The following is a 19,781-nucleotide window of genomic DNA, read 5'->3' as shown; positions in this document are numbered from 1 at the left end:
CAAACCCATTATGCCATAAAACAGATGGGGGAAGGCGGAGGAGGCGGCACATAGCAGCGCTGAGCCGAGAGATTCTCACTCATGTGGCAAAATCTGCCGGGTGCTGAGACTGGAGTGACACTGTGTCCCATCTCTGTCTTATTCTGGGGACAACTCAAGACACTTCCAATGCCATGGGCAGAACAGCAGGATAGGAATGGAAACAGATGCATGAACGGCGCTTGGAAGGCTTCGCAAAAGGTTGAAACACAGAGCTGGCTAAACTGGAAAACTGGATGTTTTAGCCCGGAATCATTTTTACCAGTTACTGGACCATTTCTCTGCAATACCTGAACGGCTAAATTTGAAACACTCCCACAAAAAACAATAACACTATGTGCATTGAAGACAGTAAAAAAAAATTAAAAATGCCCTGAATCACAAACATATTTAGTTATAAAGTTTTGGACAGAGGTATTAAATTATAAAGACTGACATTATAAAAAGATGATTGGTTTGTTTATAGTGACGTGGCAAGTTCAAAGAGAGGCAGGTAAGGGACTGACAATGGAAAAGGAAATTCAATTCTTACACTCCGGGCAATATCAGAAAAATCCACGTCACCCATGACAGCCTTTTTCACAATGTGGGGGAGCATTTTGGGGAATGAGCTCATAATTATTCATTAAAGATTCAAGCAACTCAGTTTAAAAACTACGCATGAGCAGCCTTTTATGTTGGTATATATTTTAAGTTGCCAGTTGCTCTTCTCTCTCTCTCTCTCTCTCTCTCTCTCTCTCTCTCTCTCTGCAAACAAGGTACTTACCAAAGACAGATTCCTGAAAGCTTTAAAAATTCATTAGAATCTTGGCAATAAATATGGCCACTGTATTTTACTGTAACAGTATTGATCGCAAAGCACTTGACTTATCTAGGGAGATAAAACTTATCTTGACCTTGTCAAATACGAACAGTCTGGACTTAAACACACACCCCCACCCCACACACAACCAATCCTACGATAGCCCCTTGTGGGGGGAAATAGACACACAGAGATAACACAGAGATGATACAGAACAGTACATGAGTATTAATGTATTGGATGAAATGGGAATTTACCTTCACTCTTCCACCCACCCCAAAATGACATATACTACCATTTACTCGTAGAGAACAGAAATTTCTCAAAGGAGGGGAAAAAGAAAAATAAAGAAAAAACCGTGAAGCTTTCTAAACCTGAAGACTCTGTGTGGAGTCCTATGTGAAAAGTTACCCAATCCAATCAGATGCTCAGGCACCCAGCAAAATAAAATTAAAATAAACCTATCCCTAGGCCAACAAAGGTCCGTATAGTTAAAGCCATGGTTTTCCCAGTAGTGATGTATGGAAGTGAGAGCTGGACCATCAAGATGGCTGATCGCCGAAGAATTGATGCTTTTGAATTATGGTGCTGGAGGAGACTCTTGAGAGTCCCATGGACTGCAAGAAGATCAAACCTATCCATTCTTAAGGATATCAGCCCTGAGTGCTCACTGGAAGGACAGATCCTGAAGCTGAGGCTCCAATACTTTGGCCACCTCATGAGAAGAGAAGACTCCCTGGAAAGATGTTGGGAAAGATGGAGGGCACAAGGAGAAGGGGACGACAGAGGACGAGATGGTTGGACGGTGTTATCGAAGCTACAAACATGAGCCTGACCAAACTGCGGGAGGCAGTAGAAGACAGAAGTGCCTGGCGTGCTCTGGTCCATGGGGTCACGAAGAGTCGGACACGACTAAACGACTAAACAACAACAACATGGGTGCCACAAGAAGCAGAGTCCTGAACAAGGTTCAAAGTGTTCTTCCGTAACTATCTGAGTTTTTTTTATTAAAAAAACCCCCCAAAGTCCATTTAATTATAATCTGAAAGCAGTACCACCTTTCCCAAAGAAAGCATTTTTTCTTCGCAATAGGAAAATGATTAAAAACAAAAGCCTTTGTTTTCGTTTGGGGGAAAAGCTAGAGAGGTCTTCTTCAAACGCTGTGCATTTTATATGGGGAAAAACAGCACAAAAGAATCAAGTTCCAATTGCAAAGTGTTCCAAGAGCATATGTGGCTTTCATAAAAGGAACAAGAGCTCAGAGCACCCTATTCTAACAGCCTATGGTCCAATTTGGGGATTTCCTGTAGAACTATCTCCTGCCGCACTTACAAGCTTCTGTCCATTCCCATGAAATGTTCTCTTTATACTGTTGGGGGCACAGGCTGACATTCCAGAAGAATAATATTTGGTTAATGCTTTCTACTTTTAGTTACCGTGCTTACCATCTAAACAGCTTCCTCCAAGCCTCATTTATTAAAAGCTCGCAGAGGAAATGCAAGAGAATTCGCTGTCCAGAGGTCGTCCACATTAATCGCACTGTCAAAACTTCTCGGGAGCAGAGTTCAGCTATTTTGAAAAGTTTTTCTTTAAGCTAAGAGAGAGGGAGATAACAGAACCTTTCTGCAAAAATTAATCCTGCAGCAGTCATAAAGATTCACTTGTAGCGAAACTTCTGGTTTTTTATTTTATTTTTAAAAACCCTCTTAATGTTACAACGAATGTTGCAATGATGTAAAAAATGTGCCACGAGATCTAAGTGTGCCGTATCCTCTTCGAGCCCGTAAGACACTATGTGCTATTCTGGCATTCCCTGGGGAGGGGCAGGGCGTAGCAGCAATATTTTTTGAAATTATTAATAATAGGCTGTTTAGGGGAATTTAGATGCCTCAAAGTGAACTAGTTATAGCCATAATAACTACTTATGCTGTTCATTAAACAAGTGTTAATTACGCTTGGGTGTAGTATAATTTAGATTTCAGTGTGCTGAACGCCTTGAACAATATTGTATAACTGCTCTGCAAAAAATGCAGATGAAGCAAATTAGAAGGGAAAGTGTGCCAGGTAAGAGCAGAGGGCATTTCGCTTTCTCACTTAATTAAAAACCATATATGTGTTCGGCACATGTACGATTTTGTGTCTCTTCATACACATAATATTCCCCAGTATTACTCGAACATCTGAATGCCAAGACAAACAACCGTACATTAACAGTATTGTTGCAAATGTGCCTGCAGGAATTCTGCACGTCTGTTTTTCACCCTGGGCACCTAAACGATACATAAAGTTTTGTATTTCCTCCTTAGATAGTGCTTAGCTGATAGAGAGCGTGCAACAAAACCTCTACATTTAGATGAGCAACAGTGTTTTCCATTGAGTGAAGACAAACAGGCTGAAAAACAACACTATCCACAGCAATGGCACAAAGAATAAGGCTCCATTGCTAATTATTCAGGGAACTGAATTTAATTACAGAGAGAACATTAAACGCTTTCCAAAACTGGAGGGGGGGGGTAGCGAAAAAACCCCACAACCAACCCTGAAGACAACTCCAACAGCCACTAGTGCTACAACAGTGCCCTCTACTGGTTTAATAGCATATTGCTAGAAACCATATAATACGAGTGAATGAAAATTTTACTTTTCATTTGAACCACCAATAGTGCAAAGGTTTTAAAACACACAGCATAAGATAATTTCCTCACACACGGGTGCTCAAAACATAAAACAAACCCCCTCAAATGGGTTGCACTATTTTTCAGACACCGAGCTTCATCTGTTCTGCGGCTCTCATTCTGTGGAATCGGTTATTGAATTTTATTTGTTTATCGAATTGATACTCTTGCCCTTCATGGCAAACAATCTCGGGGCCACATTCACATTCAAATAAAGCAAACGCAAAACACAGAACAAAGCCAGTCAATAAAAGCATGCCTATCTTAAATATTTTTGTAGCGTGTATCTTTTGTGTGTGGTATCTTTGCAAGCTGCTTAGAGACGATCGCAGTTCAGTGGTATATACATTATTTAAACAAGTAATCGGCTTCCTATACCACTTATCAGGTGGCACAATATCTCTCACTCCCACCAAAAGCCTGGAGGAGTAGAAGGGTTTTCGGCTGAACCAGATACACCTCGGGGAGGGGGGAGCGTGTTCCACAGTCAGTGCCACCACTAATAAGTCCTATTCTGAGCCAAAACACCTTGAGATTTTCTTGGTGATGAAATAAGAAGGGAGGCCTCTTTGGCTGGTCTTAAAGCCCAGGCAGATTAATGCTGAAAGAGGTGCTTCATCGGAAAACTGGGTCCAAACTCACTCAGAGATTTCTACGTAAGCTCTAAAACCTTGAGTATGGTTCTGTGGGTATGGTCAGTTGGCCCAGACTATTCTGAACCACTGATTATTTTTCAAGGTTCTGAGCACCAGTCACTCCGGCCTCTGCATTTTGCCCCAGCTGGGGAGCCTCCAAACCATCTTCAAGGGCAGCCCCAAGTAGAGTGCATTTCAGTAATCTAGCCTGGAGGTTATCAGAGCATGGAGCTTGATCTAGAAATGCTCCCAAGCTATGGATCTGTTCCTTTGTGTGTGCACATACGCATGCGCAACTGTGCACAGAACAGGACTCTAACCCAATTCCCAGACACACAAGCCACCAACCCACAGCGGCTCCATCTTGTTGGGATGGGTACAAGCTTGAATTTATCCAGCTCAATGCTGCAGCCAAGCCACATCTGCGTGGCCTCATCTGATTTAGATGACAGGGACAAACAGAGATGAGTGTCATCTGCATACCAATTCCTTTCTGTAAGATGCCCTGAGAACTTGGGAATATTGCTAACAAAGAAGATCCCACTTGCATTCTTCACCCTTATATGCTGTTTTGCATCTGAAGAAGCTTGAATGTGGTTTCTGGGTGGTCTCCCATCCAAGAGCCACAGGTCTGTGTTGCTTTTTATTTCCTGGACCCAGTCTTTAAAAATAACAACACTCATTCCCCTCCAGCCCTTAAAATGAAAATGCATCTATGTCTTCATGATTTCCAACTGCTGGCATAGAGGGCCCATGGCATCCCTTTCCACATCATCGGGCAACCTGCAAGGCTGTCTTCCCAACACAGACTCCAGTTATGGTGGTCCACGTACAAACTCCTGCTGCCCAGCACATGCCAATGGCTCCCCTCTGGCCACAACACTTCTTTGCAACAACAGAAATCTACACCGTAGCAACTGATTTGAACAGCAGGACAATTTGGGAGACACCGACGACGATGTTTTTCATCTCTCCATCCTGCAAGTTAACCCAAAAGCTCTAGAAAAACGGACTTTAGAGAATCTGAAAGTATCTGTCCACCTAACCTTTAGTAAACTACAGGCGCCACCTCAGAATAATTGTGTGTTTCACAGGCATCGGTGCCAACTTGCATGTTGTGAAATGCTTAAATAGCACATGCTCTTACGCAAGCTCCCAAACACGGGTGTTCTTCCTCCTTCGCTGCTCCCAAAGCCACACCAGTCCCAGTTGAGGAAAGCACCACAGAACAAACTTTGATTACTTTGCATTAGCCGGAACAAGCGCAGCAGAGATGATTGTTCCAACAAATGAATACTCGCGTATCAGTATGCAAACATTTAGAGAAAAGAGGTCACTTTGAATGTCACAATAGCCAAGAAAAGTAGCCTTGCTGCCATTCTGTGGGTAGGAAAATTCTAACTCGAACCCTTCTGAGAGGACCTAGCCAATAACGTGTTTCAACTGAAGAGGTATGTAGCAACCTGAACTAAGAAATTTGGAAATACGGTACAGTTCTTTTACAACCGGTGTTACATGTTTGTGGCAGAGAAGAAATGATCAGCCACAGTCCATAGGATATTCCAAAATAATTTGGATCACATCAAAATATTCTCCCCAAGTTCAATGTTTGCTAGATAAAATGCCTAATTATTGCTCAATAATATTGAAAATGTGCTACTGGAATATAAATGACATGTGGAGTCATACAGAGATGACAGATATTATACAGAGACATATACAGCATGTGGGCTTGATATTAATATGTCTAGAGAAAGGCCACCAATGTTTCTAGCAATTCAGCACCAGCGATCAGACCTGAATGCAGACGTTTTTATCAGGACATACTGAAATATTGTTGAACTGTATAGAAAACAACAACTACAAAGACAATGTAACAACAGTGTCAATTTACAGTGGTGCCCCGCAAGACGAATGCCTCGCAAGACGAAAAACTCGCTAGACGAAAGAGTTTTCCGTTTTTTGAGTCGTTCCACAAGACGAATTTCCCTATGGGCTTGCTTCGCAAGACGAAACGTCTTGCGAGTTCTTGCGAGTTTGTTTCCTTTTTCTTAAAGCCGCTAAGCCGTTAATAGCCGCCAAGCTGCCAATAGCCGTGCTTCGCAAGACGAAAAAACTGCAAGACGAAGAGACTCGCGGAACGGATTAATTTCGTCTTGCGAGGCACCACTGTATTTCCCGCCCTTCACCAGCAGGTCCCAGGTTGGGTTGCAACCATTTAAAATTCAACATTGAAAACAGTTTAAAACAAATTAACAGCCACAGGAATAGGGTGGGTCCCAAAAACACATATCTCAGGTGTCAAAGGCCAGGTTAAAGAGGTGCATACATTGTTTGGAGCAAGGGAAGCCAACTCCATCAGCCGGAGCCAGTATAGCCAATTGTTAAGAGTTGTAATCCAACAGGCACCATGTTGGCTACTGCCGGTTTAGAGTAACTGAATTCACACAGCCGTCTAGTCTGGCAGACCCTGCCCTATGGAACTCCTAGCCGGCAGGGGCTAGGAAGGTACCATCCTTCCCTCCCTCCATTCAGATGTCTCCGGAATACTTTCTTGTTTGGACAGGCCTTTGCAACATGCATTTTCTTTGTAACCCTATCAGTCTTTATTGATGTTTTAAAATTAAGTTCTTACAGATATCTTTCCCAACTTTGTTTTTAATACCTTGTTGTTTTTATTTTATTACAAAAGTGCAACTTATAAATTCGCGAATAAATAAATAATCGCATTCATTTGCTATCGGTTATATTTGCTTCTTTACTCTCGAATGTGCAGGCACAAGAGGGTGCAAAACTGCAGACCAGTCCCGTGCATTCATCTTCTAAACCTTCCTCTATGAAGGAAATCTTGCCGTGCAATTAACTGCACCCACAGATAGGCCCATGGCCTATCAGCACGGACATCCATCCTACATCCTATGTGTAATGTAGAATTAGCACTTTACAGGATTCTCATCAGTAAGTGTCTATTACAGCCCAAAGCCCCAAAACTTCTCACTTCTGCCACGTGGATTAAAAGCTCTCTCTTGGCCTCAGTTTCGCTCGCATAGGATGATTTATTTGGAATTTTCACATTTGCTTTTCAACCGGAGTGGCCTGCCCTAGTGGGGCACAGCCACAGCAACAGCCTCCTAGCAGCAGCGCCACTGGTTGCAGGTTTGATCCCCATAAGGGACACGCTGCATATTCCTGATTTGCAGGGGGTTGGACTAGATGATCCTCAGGATCCCTTCCAATTCTACGATGCCACGGTTCTGCTTTTCAACTACGTCCTTAAAGCTTTTCACATAGAAATGTCCTACCACCACCTGAGGTTAGGTGGTGAGGTAGTAGACAGAAGTACAGTAACCTCTGAACCAAGGTGTCTTTATTCAGGGTCTGCAGATTTCCTTCACATCCAGAAAAAAGGATGATCAGCCTCACATTCTGTAACTCTAATGAAAAGCGAAATAAAGAAAGTTTCTGACTTTCCTAACAAACAGTTCTCTACAGAGGAAAAATGTAAATATGTCCTAAAGGTCAGCAAACATGAGTTATTTCAGGTGAGGAGGAAAGTCTCCCTTCAGTTATCATTCACATATTTTATTATGTGCTTCCCCCCAAAAAACCCCAACACCAAACAAATACACTAGAGATCGCTGTGCATTGCACAATTATTCAGAAGGGCAAAATCAATGGCATGATCAAGTTGAGTCTGGGTCTGGTGCCTGGTCAGTGAGGAATTACTTAAGCAATGTTGATGGAACACTTTGAACACCCTAAGGAACTATATCAATCTTATAATTAAGGACTGATCCTTGTTTCAGTCTGTTTTTTATTTTAGTATTTTGTGAGGGGATTTGTTTTTGGTTTTTTTTGGTAAGACACCTTGATGATTTTTTCTAGTAAATGGAAAGGCAGTATGTACATTTCTTAAGGAATAATAACTATGGTGTTATTACTAAAACCCAGCAGGTCTTCTTTCACCAAATGTCATTCTATTTCATTGTTTTGCTGTTTAAGAAGATTCGGTCAGGTCCACAAAACCCAAAATCATATATAAAATTGTTTCCTCTCTGCAGCGCTTCCAATTCTTGAAACACTGGCGTCTGCATTAACAACACATATAAATTTGCTATGCGTGCAAATTCCGTCATTTGGCGGATACTGTTTTCTATAAAAAAAAATATCCAGAAAAAGTTGCACCTTTGGTGCCGCTGTGGCTTTAAAGGCACATGGCACAGAAATAAAAGCCTCTTTAATGGATGCTTTTAAGTTTTCCCATACAAAATCAAGCATTGCTTTGTTTCGTATTTAATTTGCAATAGGATACCCAGCAGCTTAGCTAAAAGAGCTTTCCTGGCCAGGGACTCAGCATCGCCTGCTGAGATGGGCTCCACGCAGAGGCAAAGCGCTATCGGAGGCCAGCTCTGCCAAACAGCACCACGTTCTCCTTTAAAGTTAATCTGAACATGCCGGACTTGAGGGGAAATGAAAGGTGAGTTTCTCTCCCTTCCTATGGCACGGAGACTTCCTGAGCAAAGCTGACTGGGCAAAACCTGCCATTTCCTCCTTGGTATTCCCAATTGCGTCTGTCAGACAGAGTTAGAGTGGCACGCATGGGGGGGGGTGACCAAAAGCTAACACAGGAAAAAGTACTTTACACAATATAAGGACTCTTGTAAACTCTTATTATCCGAAAATGAGCCCCCACTCCCGCCAATATTTAAAATCACAAAGCCAGCCTGATGCTGACAACAAGCCAAAAGAAAACACACACACACATATATCTAGGAGACACCAGAACATTAACAAAATACCACATATTTACCGTATTTTTTTGCACCATAACACTCACTTTTTTCCTCCTAGAAAGTAAGGGGAAATGTCTGTGCGTGTTATGGAGGAAATGCCTACGGGTGGCATGCCTACGGATTTTCCTCCTCTAAAAACTACGTGCGTGTTATGGTCGAGTGCGTGTTATAGAGCGAAAAATACGGTATTCCAATACTGGGGAGGAGGGTGGGATGCACAAAAAGCTGGCAGGGGAGTTTTCCAGTCCACCCACTGGAAGCCAAGGAGTATAGCAAAAGTTGCCATGCAACAGTTGGGTTCAAATTCCTGCTTAGCCTGGAGTCTCATTGGGTGGTCTTGGCAAACTCAACTCTCTTGCAGCTTAACATGAGATAAGAAAATGATGTAACCTGCCCCGATCCAGTGGGGTAGGGTGGGGAAGCAATCCAACACCCTCAATTCTCAACCACACTTCCTCGGATGCAAGCATCATTAATTTTCAGTAAGAACCTGCTTTCAAATATACATGCCTTGTATCCCAAGCTAAAAAGGAGAAAGAAAACCCACCCAAGTCAGCCCTCAGAAAGGTGTTCTTCTGGCACATCCAAAATGACCAATTGCATTAGCTAAGCACCTTCCATAGTGACCCTTTCCCTTCTTCCCAGCACAGACACTAATGACCACAATGTTCCTCACAACCATAACTGAACACTGTGGGTTTTCAGAAATATCTTTTATTGATTTTTCAACCAAATTTACCCACTTCCCACCCTGCAGATACAGGTTCCTTGGGGGAAAGAACTGTTCCACTCTGGGTGGCTTCCAACACATATACAGTGGTACCTCTGGTTGCGGATGGGATCCGTTCTGGAGGTCTGGTCGGATCCCGAGGTTTCCGCAACCCGAGGACTGCTTCTGCGCATGTGCGCATGGCAAAACCCAGTAAAATACTTCCGGGTTTGCCACGTGTGCACCCCAAAGTTCATGTAACCGGAGGGTTACGTAAACAGAGGTACAACTGTAAAAGCCTAATAAAACAAACATTAAAAACTTCCCTATATAGGGTTGCTTTCAGCTGTCTTCTAAAAGTCGCACAGTTATTTTTCTGTTTGGTATCTGATGGGATGGCGTTTCACAGGGTGGGCGCCACAACCGAGAAGGCCTTCTGCCATGTCACTATAAAGTTACCATCTCCTCCTTTTCCGGCTAATGCATTGTGACTTCCTTAGTTAATTTATAACTAAACCCCGTTATTGGTATTGGATTATGTTCATATTCTAGTGGGATTATTGCTGGCAGTATACCCCAGCAGCAAAAGCAACTGTCTACTCCACAACATGCTCATGCATTTTGCCCTCAACCTCCAAATCAGAGGTGTGATGTGTCCATCCACTTAAGGTGCAATATTCCCATAGATGCCACATTTCTGTTGAAGATGCTCAAATACATCCTTGCTGGCTCAAGTAACACCAAGAAATGAAGGGGGAGACAATTTATGGAACACTTCATGATTTCAATAAAGCAGAAGGCTTTATATCCACATATATGAGCCCTAAAAAAACAGTACCTAGCATTTCAATGTAGTAACTACATTATCGGTGGTGATGGCAGTGGTGGTTAATAAATTACATTTTTATCCCCATATTCTACATGTAAACCCCATGTACAACTCACATATGCCACAAGTAGAAAACAGGGCAGTAATCTGGATGTTATTTCATGCAATTCCGTGTGGGTTTTGCAGAATTTGGGGTTTTCTGTTCCTGTTCTTTTAGCAGAAGATGGTGGCAGGCTTGGAACACCTTAAGGCTTTTGGGAAGAGACACGTGCAGAAACACAAAACATGCAAACTGGGACTGGCAAGGAAAATAAGGCAGAAATGAACGGGAACTGAAAAAACTACTGATGTATGATTTTCCTTTCAAAATCAGTTGCACACTGCATTTTCTGTTGTTCTTTTTTAATTGCTCATGCTTAGTTTTTATTTGTGATACCCAGCAAACACCCATTTATTTAAAAATATATAAATAAGATTTTTTTTAAAAAAAAAATGTTGTGTGAAACCAAAGAAGGGAAATATGCCTCCACCATACAATGGGCACAATCTGCCTGGAACTTATCAACAGACGTTATTAAATGAATAGGAACTCCTCAAGAGCTCTATACACAGAACAAGGGAGTTCCCTGTGGACTGTGCTTATTAGACTAATTTGAAACAGATGGATTCTGGGGGAGAAAGGTTCCTGATGCTCCAAATGTAATGAGATCCTCAAGTTGTACACAGTACAGGAAGCAAAGTGACCACCAAATAAAGCAAAACATTAACAAGAAATGCAGTGGGAGAGAACAAAATGGAATGACGGCTCAATTATGGGATTTAAAAAAATAAATCCTTGAAATAATCATGCTATGAAACTAAAATCATTAGCCCCCCAAGAGTCAAATTTATTTGCCAAAAACCAGTGGTCATTACAAAAATAGAAATATACGCAAGTTGTAAGGAATGTACATTTTTACACTGGGCTCCATTTTGTGCTATACATTTTTGTCTGATCTATTGGGCTGATAGAGTAAACACAGAACCTTTGTACATAAATATATTTATTCCTATCAACCAATAAGTAACAGATTATCTCACTACTGTTCCAAAAAGCAACTGGCCCAGTAATCTCTTTCAAAGTCGTTTCCCAAGGGGAATTATATAGGCAGAACTACAATATATAATGGGAAATTATCTTCTACTTCTCTCTGGCCACAAATGTAAAGATGACAATAAGCACACACAGACCTTAAACATATACTGTGAGCACAGCATGACGCATCAAAGCAATAAAAGCTCTCATCGCATAATGTGGAAAAAAATTGTCTGCAAAACCACAATCAGATTTAACAGAAAAATAAAATGGTAAGAATTGCCTAGTTTAAAACAACGTAATTATACTGAGACCTGCAAATGATGGGCAGAATATAAATTTAAATAACAACAACAATTTCGTACATATCTATTGGAAATTTGCTCCGTGTAACATTTTTTAGGCAACCTCATATAGAGCATATGCTTTAATTTAACCATTATGGAGGCAAAACTGTACAAATTGTGGGCAATAGCGAAGGAAACCCAACCTCGAATTTCATCATGAGAACAGGAGCGTCATGTGGGAGGTTTAAGAGCAAAAAGAAATTTGGGGAGTTTCCAGTTTGATGACATTTGCCCACCCCACACTTCTGTAACATGTGCCACTTGTCTAAGATCTTGTCTAAATGACCTTCTTGAAAGTGGGCAAAGTTTAACAGGGTCTTAGTCACTTGTACCGTTAGAAGTCTTGTCGATTCCAGATGCCCTGCCCGCATATGATTCTGCCTAAGCAAAATTCCTACATACTTAATAGGGTACAAGTTAAGGGTTTTAATATTATCCATCATCCACTTATGTGGCTTGGGCCTTTTATCAAATCACATTAAACTTAGTATCAGCACAGCTCAAAGGAAGAAGTTCCTTTTTAGAAAAAAGATCCAAGATCTCTACGAAGATGCCTCATAGTTATCACTGTAATGGATACAAGCGCCATGCCAGCTTCAGAAACTAGTATGGAAACTTCGTCATCAAAAAATGTGGGAGATAAATGCTGAAGATTAAACAAAAATGGCACAGACATCAATGTCCTACGGTCCTCAGAGCAGGGACTGTATAGGCCAGTTAAACCAAACCCGGCTTTAAGGTCAATATAAGAAGAAAGATTTTTAATTAAATTTAGTGACTCTCTTATCACAACATTTGTACTGAACAACTTAAAGCAAGTGTCTGTCTGACAAATCAAAATCTGAAAACAGATCTAAAATTGCACATATTCAGAGGAGTAGCTGTGTTAGTCTCTTCCAGCAAAAACAGCAGAGGGTCCGTGGCACCTTAAAGACCCACAGATTATGGCGTGCCACGTGAACTCACATTGTGTCAGATGAGCCAAAAAAACTTATGTCAAAGAAAATTTATTAGTCTTTAAGGTGCTACACAACTTTCTCCCCCCCCCCCCCTAAAGCTATAGGCCCTTTCTAGATATATATGGACCAAAACAGAGCACCTATGTATTCTCGGCTTTCCTTTAAAGAATCCATTCTATTCTTCCACTACAGTATTGTGTTCATCAGCATCAATTGCTAATTTCGGCAATATAGGGATTAAATCTTACATATGAAATCCAACAGACTTACAAAGCGATAATTCTTGGGTCTCTCTTGGAATAGATACAAAGCTTGACTCCCATCAAAATTGAATCTTACCAGAATTACAAATAAGTAAAAAGCTTTGGAAATACTGGGGCCCACCAATTAATATTTTGTATATAAATTGGGGGGGTGGGGGTGGTACCATATCCTCATGAGATGCAATTATTAGAAAGATCCTGAAAAAGCTTTCTAACTTTGCCCTCTGTAACTGGAGGCAGTAAGGTGTATTCTTAATATCAGGGAAGGTTACTGGCAGACACTTCATTGCCAAGCTATTCCAAGAATTAAATAGAGATTAAAAATGCTCTCCCTACTGTGTGGGTAACATCTGTGTTCAATGGACTATTTGGTTTCCCTCTTTCTATTAGCCCCAAATATACGGAATAATGGGCTTCTTTTTCAGTCAACGTTGTTCTCCTTTATTCTTGACCCCATGACAATGAAACTAAAACAGCATTTTGTATCTCAGCAGTGCAATTTCTCCTTCAATGTAAATAATTCAGGATCTAATTAGCAGGTTTTATGCACCATAGAACAGGTTTTTTTTTCCAGCAGGTGGCTGAACTGAATAACTATTACGCTCTTCCTCTGAAATTGTGTCCTTTTATATCGGTTGAAGCATTAAACGGGCAATTTTCATTTAATTTTTTAAAGAATTTGCATGGAAGTAAATAAAAATTCCAGCCACTGCAGAGACTTAAGCCTAACCTTCAACGCAACACCTAATTTATTCAAAATGATGCTACAGTCGCAACAGGCTGCATCCCTCACTTGTACTTATCCCATAGATTGATTAATAGCCTGAATTTCCCAGTCTTGGGGTAGCTACCTATCTAGGCTCATCATGCACCTTCAGCTGTGTTTTTAAGGCAAACACATCCTTCTAATCAGTATTCTTGCAGTATTCTCCTTGTTAACTACATCAAGCAAGATCTCAGGCAAAATTTAACAATATTTTCAAAAGGACCACTTGATTGACACTCTGTAAGGGGGGGGGGAGGAAATACTCAATACTGAGCAGACTCCCCCCACCCTCACCTGCCCAGTCTCTGCTCACATCCCATATTATTCCCCCTTTGAAATCTGTCTTCCCCACTGGCTCTCCTCTAACGGCATCGTCTGTCTGCTTCTCAAGCTTGGCTGCCTTTCTCATTTTGTCCGTTTCTCCTGTTGCTTCTCCCTGCTAGGTCGATGAATACATGGAAGCTCATTTGTACAAAAAGCAATCAGTGTCTGGCACTTGACAAGTGGAATGGCAGAGGGAACTTAACACAGACTTTTACAGTACTTAACCACCAGGCATGGGTAGTTGACAGGAGAAGCTGTTTCAGGCTGGCCTCCTAGCCAGAAACGCAAGGGAACGGGGAGACAGGAAGGCTGGCTATACAATACAGACTTAAGAGCCTAGCACTGCAAAGCTTCCCTGCCTCCAAAACATGCTGCCTGAAAACCGGCAGCCTATCGTGGCTACTAAAATTACGATTCAAAATGAGGAGAGAGAAGGAGAAATGGGCACTCCTCACTGTTTCCAATGGGTGACAACACAATGCAGGTATTCCTGTGTAATGGCGGCTTTGCATCTCCCAAAAGCAAGTCACATAGGCGGGCAATATCCACAGCCCTTTTGTCCACTTGGCCTATGCTAGGTTTTCATCCAAAAATTTGTGACACATAACAGCAGCTCAGCAAGGTCTCCCGCAGAGACCCAAGACACACAGGTTTCAACCCTACTCTGCCACCAATGGCTGCTGCGTCGTTTTATAAATCTCAGGTTCCTCAATTTTGTGTCTGTTCCACCCACCCTTCCTATGACTCATCATTACTTTGCTTCCCCATATCTGCTACTTCCTGCACCTTTCTTTCCCCAAGTCTGCTTTCGCCCATCACATTCAATCCCAAACCCCATTCCTTCTCTGCCCGATTCCCATGGTCACTACCTCTCTCAAACTATTGCCTTCCATTCCACCGGGCTTCTGTCTCATCACAGGTTAGCCAACAACTGAAGAGAGGTAGTTGGGTAACAACCAGCCTTGGGGATTTATCCCTTTTCTTGAATTAGTCATGAATTTGCTTTTCCGGCAAAGTGACAGAATTGGTATTTGACACAGTGGCATGTTCTTTGCTTCCATAGGGTACCTCATTCTTGCCTATGATCAAGACAGACACCCTAAAAACACAATGGGTTTTATCCAATGTTAGTCCTACTCAGAGTAGACCCAGATAAACTGAAGATATAACTGAGGCCCATTAATTTCAACAGGTCTACTCTAAATATAACTCAACTGGAGACTACTCAAGGCACTATATATGAAATATGTCCACCCACTGTATTTCCTAATGCACTGTGCTCATAACTACAAGCTTATTAAGTATATGAATCTAAATCCACCGTTTAGCAATGGCCCTCCATTCTTGCCATGGCCTTTCATGCTAAACAAAGCAGCTATCTTTGATCTAATCAGGATTATACAAAACAGAATCTCTGTCTCAACAGAGAAAAGGGAAGATCTGTTCCTCCCTAGATATGGAGGCGATCATATCTATTTACGTTGAATGGCAAGCAAAATAAACTAATTCTATATCCAGAAGACAGCAATTTGTTTAAGCTTGAATGTGGTATTTCAGCTCACAAAGACCAGCACACGCAGCAGACAAGAGTGCTAACCCGATTCATTTATAAGGTAGGAGAGCAACACCTGCTGGTCATGGGTTATAGTAAATACACAAAAGTCTCCACCACAGAAAAATTATCCAAGCAATAGGCACTAAAAACAAAAACTTCACTTCTCAATAGCTACACACATACAAAATATTTGAGAGAGATAATAAAGTGAGAAGAAACTGTCAAGTTTCACCCATGATAAATGTACGAACAAATAAATTCTCAAGGGCCACTCACACAACATTGCAGCCGACGCTGGCTCAAGAATGTAGCAAGTGAGGCTGTATCCTATGTTGGAACTCCACTGGTGCAGGCCCCTCCCATATTGTCAAAACCAGCTTCGGGGTTTGGGGGACACACCCACCCAGAGATTTTGTGGTGCATGGAAGGAGAGGAATCGTTAAGTCTCATTGTGCCAGCGGAGCCACATGTGCAGAACACTGACTGCAACCCACGGTCGGCTCTATTTGGCAGAAAGCGCTTCAGATTCTGAATTATGTACCTAGAAATGGAAACCTGCAAAAATTCACAGGTGTGTCGTGTTGTTGGCAACACTCCTCTGTGTGTCGGTTCCATGCATCCGCAACATTGGAGCATTAAATGAATACATAACACAGAACTATGGTGTGACCATGCTTGGAATTCTATGTGCAGTTCTGGTGGCTGCATTGAAAAGTGGGTGTCGCAAGCCTGGAAAAGACGCAGAAAGGAGTGATCACGGAGCTGGAGCAATATGAGGAAGGTTTACAATAATGAGTAGTGGCAGGCAGGAGCACATTTTGCTGTTCAGGGTTTTCCAGTTATGGAGGAAAGCCCCCTTTCTGGTCATCTTGTGCCTAAATTCCAAACATGGTGGGACTCAGAGGACAGGTTGTGACAAAGATCATATGGTCCAGGCAGATTCATATGATATAGAGCTGCCACATTTTGCTTCAGATGAACTGAATGTAACTGTATGACGAATGTGTGCCTTTAGGATGCAAATTTTACACAGTCCATAGGAACTTTTATTTATTTCTACCTTGGCTTTTCTCATATCGTTAGTTCAAAGCAGGTGTCAAAAACACTAAAATATACAGTGGTACCTCGGGTTACATACGCTTCAGGTTATATACGCTTCAGGTTACACACTCCGCTAACCCATAAATAGTGCTTCAGGATAAGAACAGAAATCGGGCTCTGGCGGTGCGGCAACAGCAGGAGGCCCCATTAACTAAAGTGGTGCTTCAGGTTAAGAACAGTTTCAGGTTAAGAACGGACCTCCGGAACGAATTAAGTACTTCACCCAAGGTACCACTGTAATATAAATAACTTGAAATTGCTATCCAAGTGATGTCTAATACTGTATAACTCACAAAAAATGCAACAACCAATACCATGAAATCTGCACAGGGCATAAGGTTTGGTTCCTATTTATATTTGTCATTTTAGGAATTGGCCCAATCTGTTCCGAGTTGCTCTATGGTCTGTCCAATTTGGCTCATGCTTGGGATCTGAAGCAGCTTCACTGAAAACAAATTTCACTTTAATAGGAAATCAAAGCAGACAGAAGTGGATGAAATTTGCAGGCATAGCAGCCCCTCAAAAGTGGCTTAAACCTGCCAAATTTTAAAAAATATGTAGAGATTTGATTTGGGACGGGACACCTTGATTTTTGTAGAAAAGGGAAACATTTCCAACTTTTTATTTTATGTTCCAGAGAACTATATGAAATATGCAGCCACAGTCGCCCCTTAGGTTTCACGAACCCTACACAACATTTCAAGAGGAGCAAACATACAACCCTACAATAGTACTCCTATCACTGGAACGAAAACCTTCTCAGATACAAGGACTCTTTGCGCCACTTTATCCTCACCGACATATTACTGTCCATCTGTGTAAGTGGGTTCTGAGGCACAGTTCACTCAGCGTTCCAAACTGATCAGCTGAAGTTAGTAGCTCACAATAATTTTCACCAGCCTACCTACTTGCCATGTCTTTTGAAGCAATTCATAGCACATTAAATTCCTGAAAAGAGGTGGTGGAGAAGAGAACCTACTTTTCCCACGGTACAAAACCTGGTTACTTCCCTGTTATTCTTACTCACCCATGGTGACCAGGTGAATGTCTACGTGGAAATTTGGCGCATTAATACACATCCCAATGTGCTTTGCTCACATGCCAAGTTGTAATGCACCCCATGACCAATCTTAACCCTGCAATGTTTTCAATTCAAGTTCTTCACAACTTTTATCTGGGAAACCGATGCTGGGACATTAGTGAATTGCCCCAAACCTAACAGGGCTGAGCAGTGATTCTAACCCAGCTCCATTTCCTACAATGGCAGCTCTTTGAGCCATTTGTCAATGAAGCCAGTGGAACTACCATGGTAAACCTGAACAGCAAAATGTGCTGCCTGCCACTACACGTTATTGCAACACTCAATTCTGCTGCTAGCTGTAATGTATCCTCACGATGCGAAACAGAAGGTAGCAGACTCCAAGCTTCCTGAAATGCAAGCGAGCAGGCATTACTGCTCAAAAACAAGCGGATAAAAACAAAGCAAAGAAATTGTTAATTTCTCACCTTCTTGAGAAGAGACAATGGGTGGCATGTAATCAGGAATATACTCTTTCCTCTCTTCTGCATCTTTGCTTCCAGGCTGGGGGAACTGCAGGACATTATTCTTGCTGACAGGGTATAAGGGGATTTGATGCGCAAAAGTGACTGGCTCAATATTGAGTATGTAATCTTCCAGCTCATGCAGGTTGACCCCCATAAGATTGAAGGCTTCACCTACATCCTCCAAAATTGGATCTGTCCGGCCATCTGTTAAAAAAGAAAAGGAAAAAAGGAATCAAGAAAGGTTTTGAAAGCAAACATTGCAAGTGCATAAGAAATATGTTGATTTAGTAGCTTCAAAAGGAAAAGCAGCAAATCACTGTCAAGAAAAGTCCCAGCTGCCTCATTGCCTGGGTGTCCAAAAATCTGATTCTGGCAACTAGGAATATCAACACTTTTTCACAGGGTTCTTTAGGTGCTAAACACCTGACACTGCACTACTCGCATTCAAAATATTTGTTTCTACTTCTAGTTCAGACTTTTAAAATATATGCACACAAGGCTACAGCGCCATTGGGATAATTTATATCCATACATGATGGTGAGTCAAACTCAGGTGGCCAAGAATTACAGAAGCAAGTCAGCATGCCAGTGGCTCAACCTATGTGTAGATGCAGAAAAGTGATGCCCCATGATAATTTGTGGGGAACAGAAGGGGACGGGCAGGGACCTGGAAGACTTCCTGTCTATTTTAATTCCAATGCATTCCTCCATCACCATCAACACAACCTCCACAAGGGAGCCCCTCTGGGAAACCCATTTGGTTGCAGGGATATAAAAATATGTATTTCACCATGTGGTAGAATTTAAAGACAACGAGGTGTCCATGTGGCTGCAGGTGTCTTAGGCTCATATAAGCTCACATGACTCCTCAGACAGTCACCTTTTTAGCAGCTGAAAGTATATACATTATTGTGCAGCCATATAAATATGAACAGTTTACCCTTGTTAGTTCCCCACCACCACAGACACTAGTTTTATTTGGACCATCTGTATGGAGTACCATCACATCCTCTGCTAGTCCCATCTCCCCAGTGCTAAGGGAAGGTATGTAAGGGAGAGGTCTACTCTAGGCACATTACCCACCCACCCCTGTTTAGAGCTCTGAATGCTGAGGGTACGAAATCAAAGTGGGGAGCCTAGAAAAGCAGACGAGACTCCCCTTGTCAGGCCTTCCCCTCGACATGTGGATGGTGGAGGACAGGGGCAGCAAGGGATGGGCCCCCTGTTCTGGTGCTCCATGAGAAGTTACAGAACTACTGATTTGGGCCAGGTAACAGTTCAAGATCTCCACTATCCCTGGGACAGATGAACTGTCCTTTGAAGAACGTATGGATCTGCTTTTTACCTTCTTAGTGCACTTAGCC

At 42.0% G+C, this 19,781-nt stretch overlaps 1 protein-coding gene and 2 long non-coding RNA genes across 4 annotated transcripts in view; 2 read left to right on the top strand and 1 right to left on the bottom strand.

Annotated features, from left to right (window-relative positions):
* Nucleotides 1-19,781, top strand: part of LOC308486517 — a 244,170-nt gene that overhangs the window by 44,496 nt on the left and 179,893 nt on the right. The gene's annotated exons all lie outside the window — the stretch shown is intronic.
* TAF3 (TATA-box binding protein associated factor 3) overlaps nt 1-19,781 on the bottom strand; it is a 135,636-nt gene that overhangs the window by 108,896 nt on the left and 6,959 nt on the right. For both annotated transcript variants that reach the window (XM_081022731.1, XM_081022730.1), the window contains exon 2: nt 18,379-18,621. In XM_081022731.1, coding sequence (XP_080878857.1) covers nt 18,379-18,621 — 243 coding nt within the window. The remainder of the gene's footprint in view (nt 1-18,378; nt 18,622-19,781) is intronic.
* Nucleotides 4,216-18,367, top strand: LOC308486494. Its single transcript, XR_013991089.1, has 3 exons — nt 4,216-5,602; nt 8,459-8,628; nt 17,510-18,367. It is a non-coding gene; the product is annotated as an uncharacterized lncRNA (long non-coding RNA).

Source organism: Podarcis pityusensis (assembly GCF_964106645.2).
Source record: "Podarcis pityusensis genome assembly, chromosome: 10".
NCBI classification, from domain to species: Eukaryota; Metazoa; Chordata; class Lepidosauria; order Squamata; family Lacertidae; genus Podarcis; species Podarcis pityusensis.
Note: the sequence above shows the minus strand (reverse complement) of the source record. Positions and strands in the feature narration are given on the sequence as shown.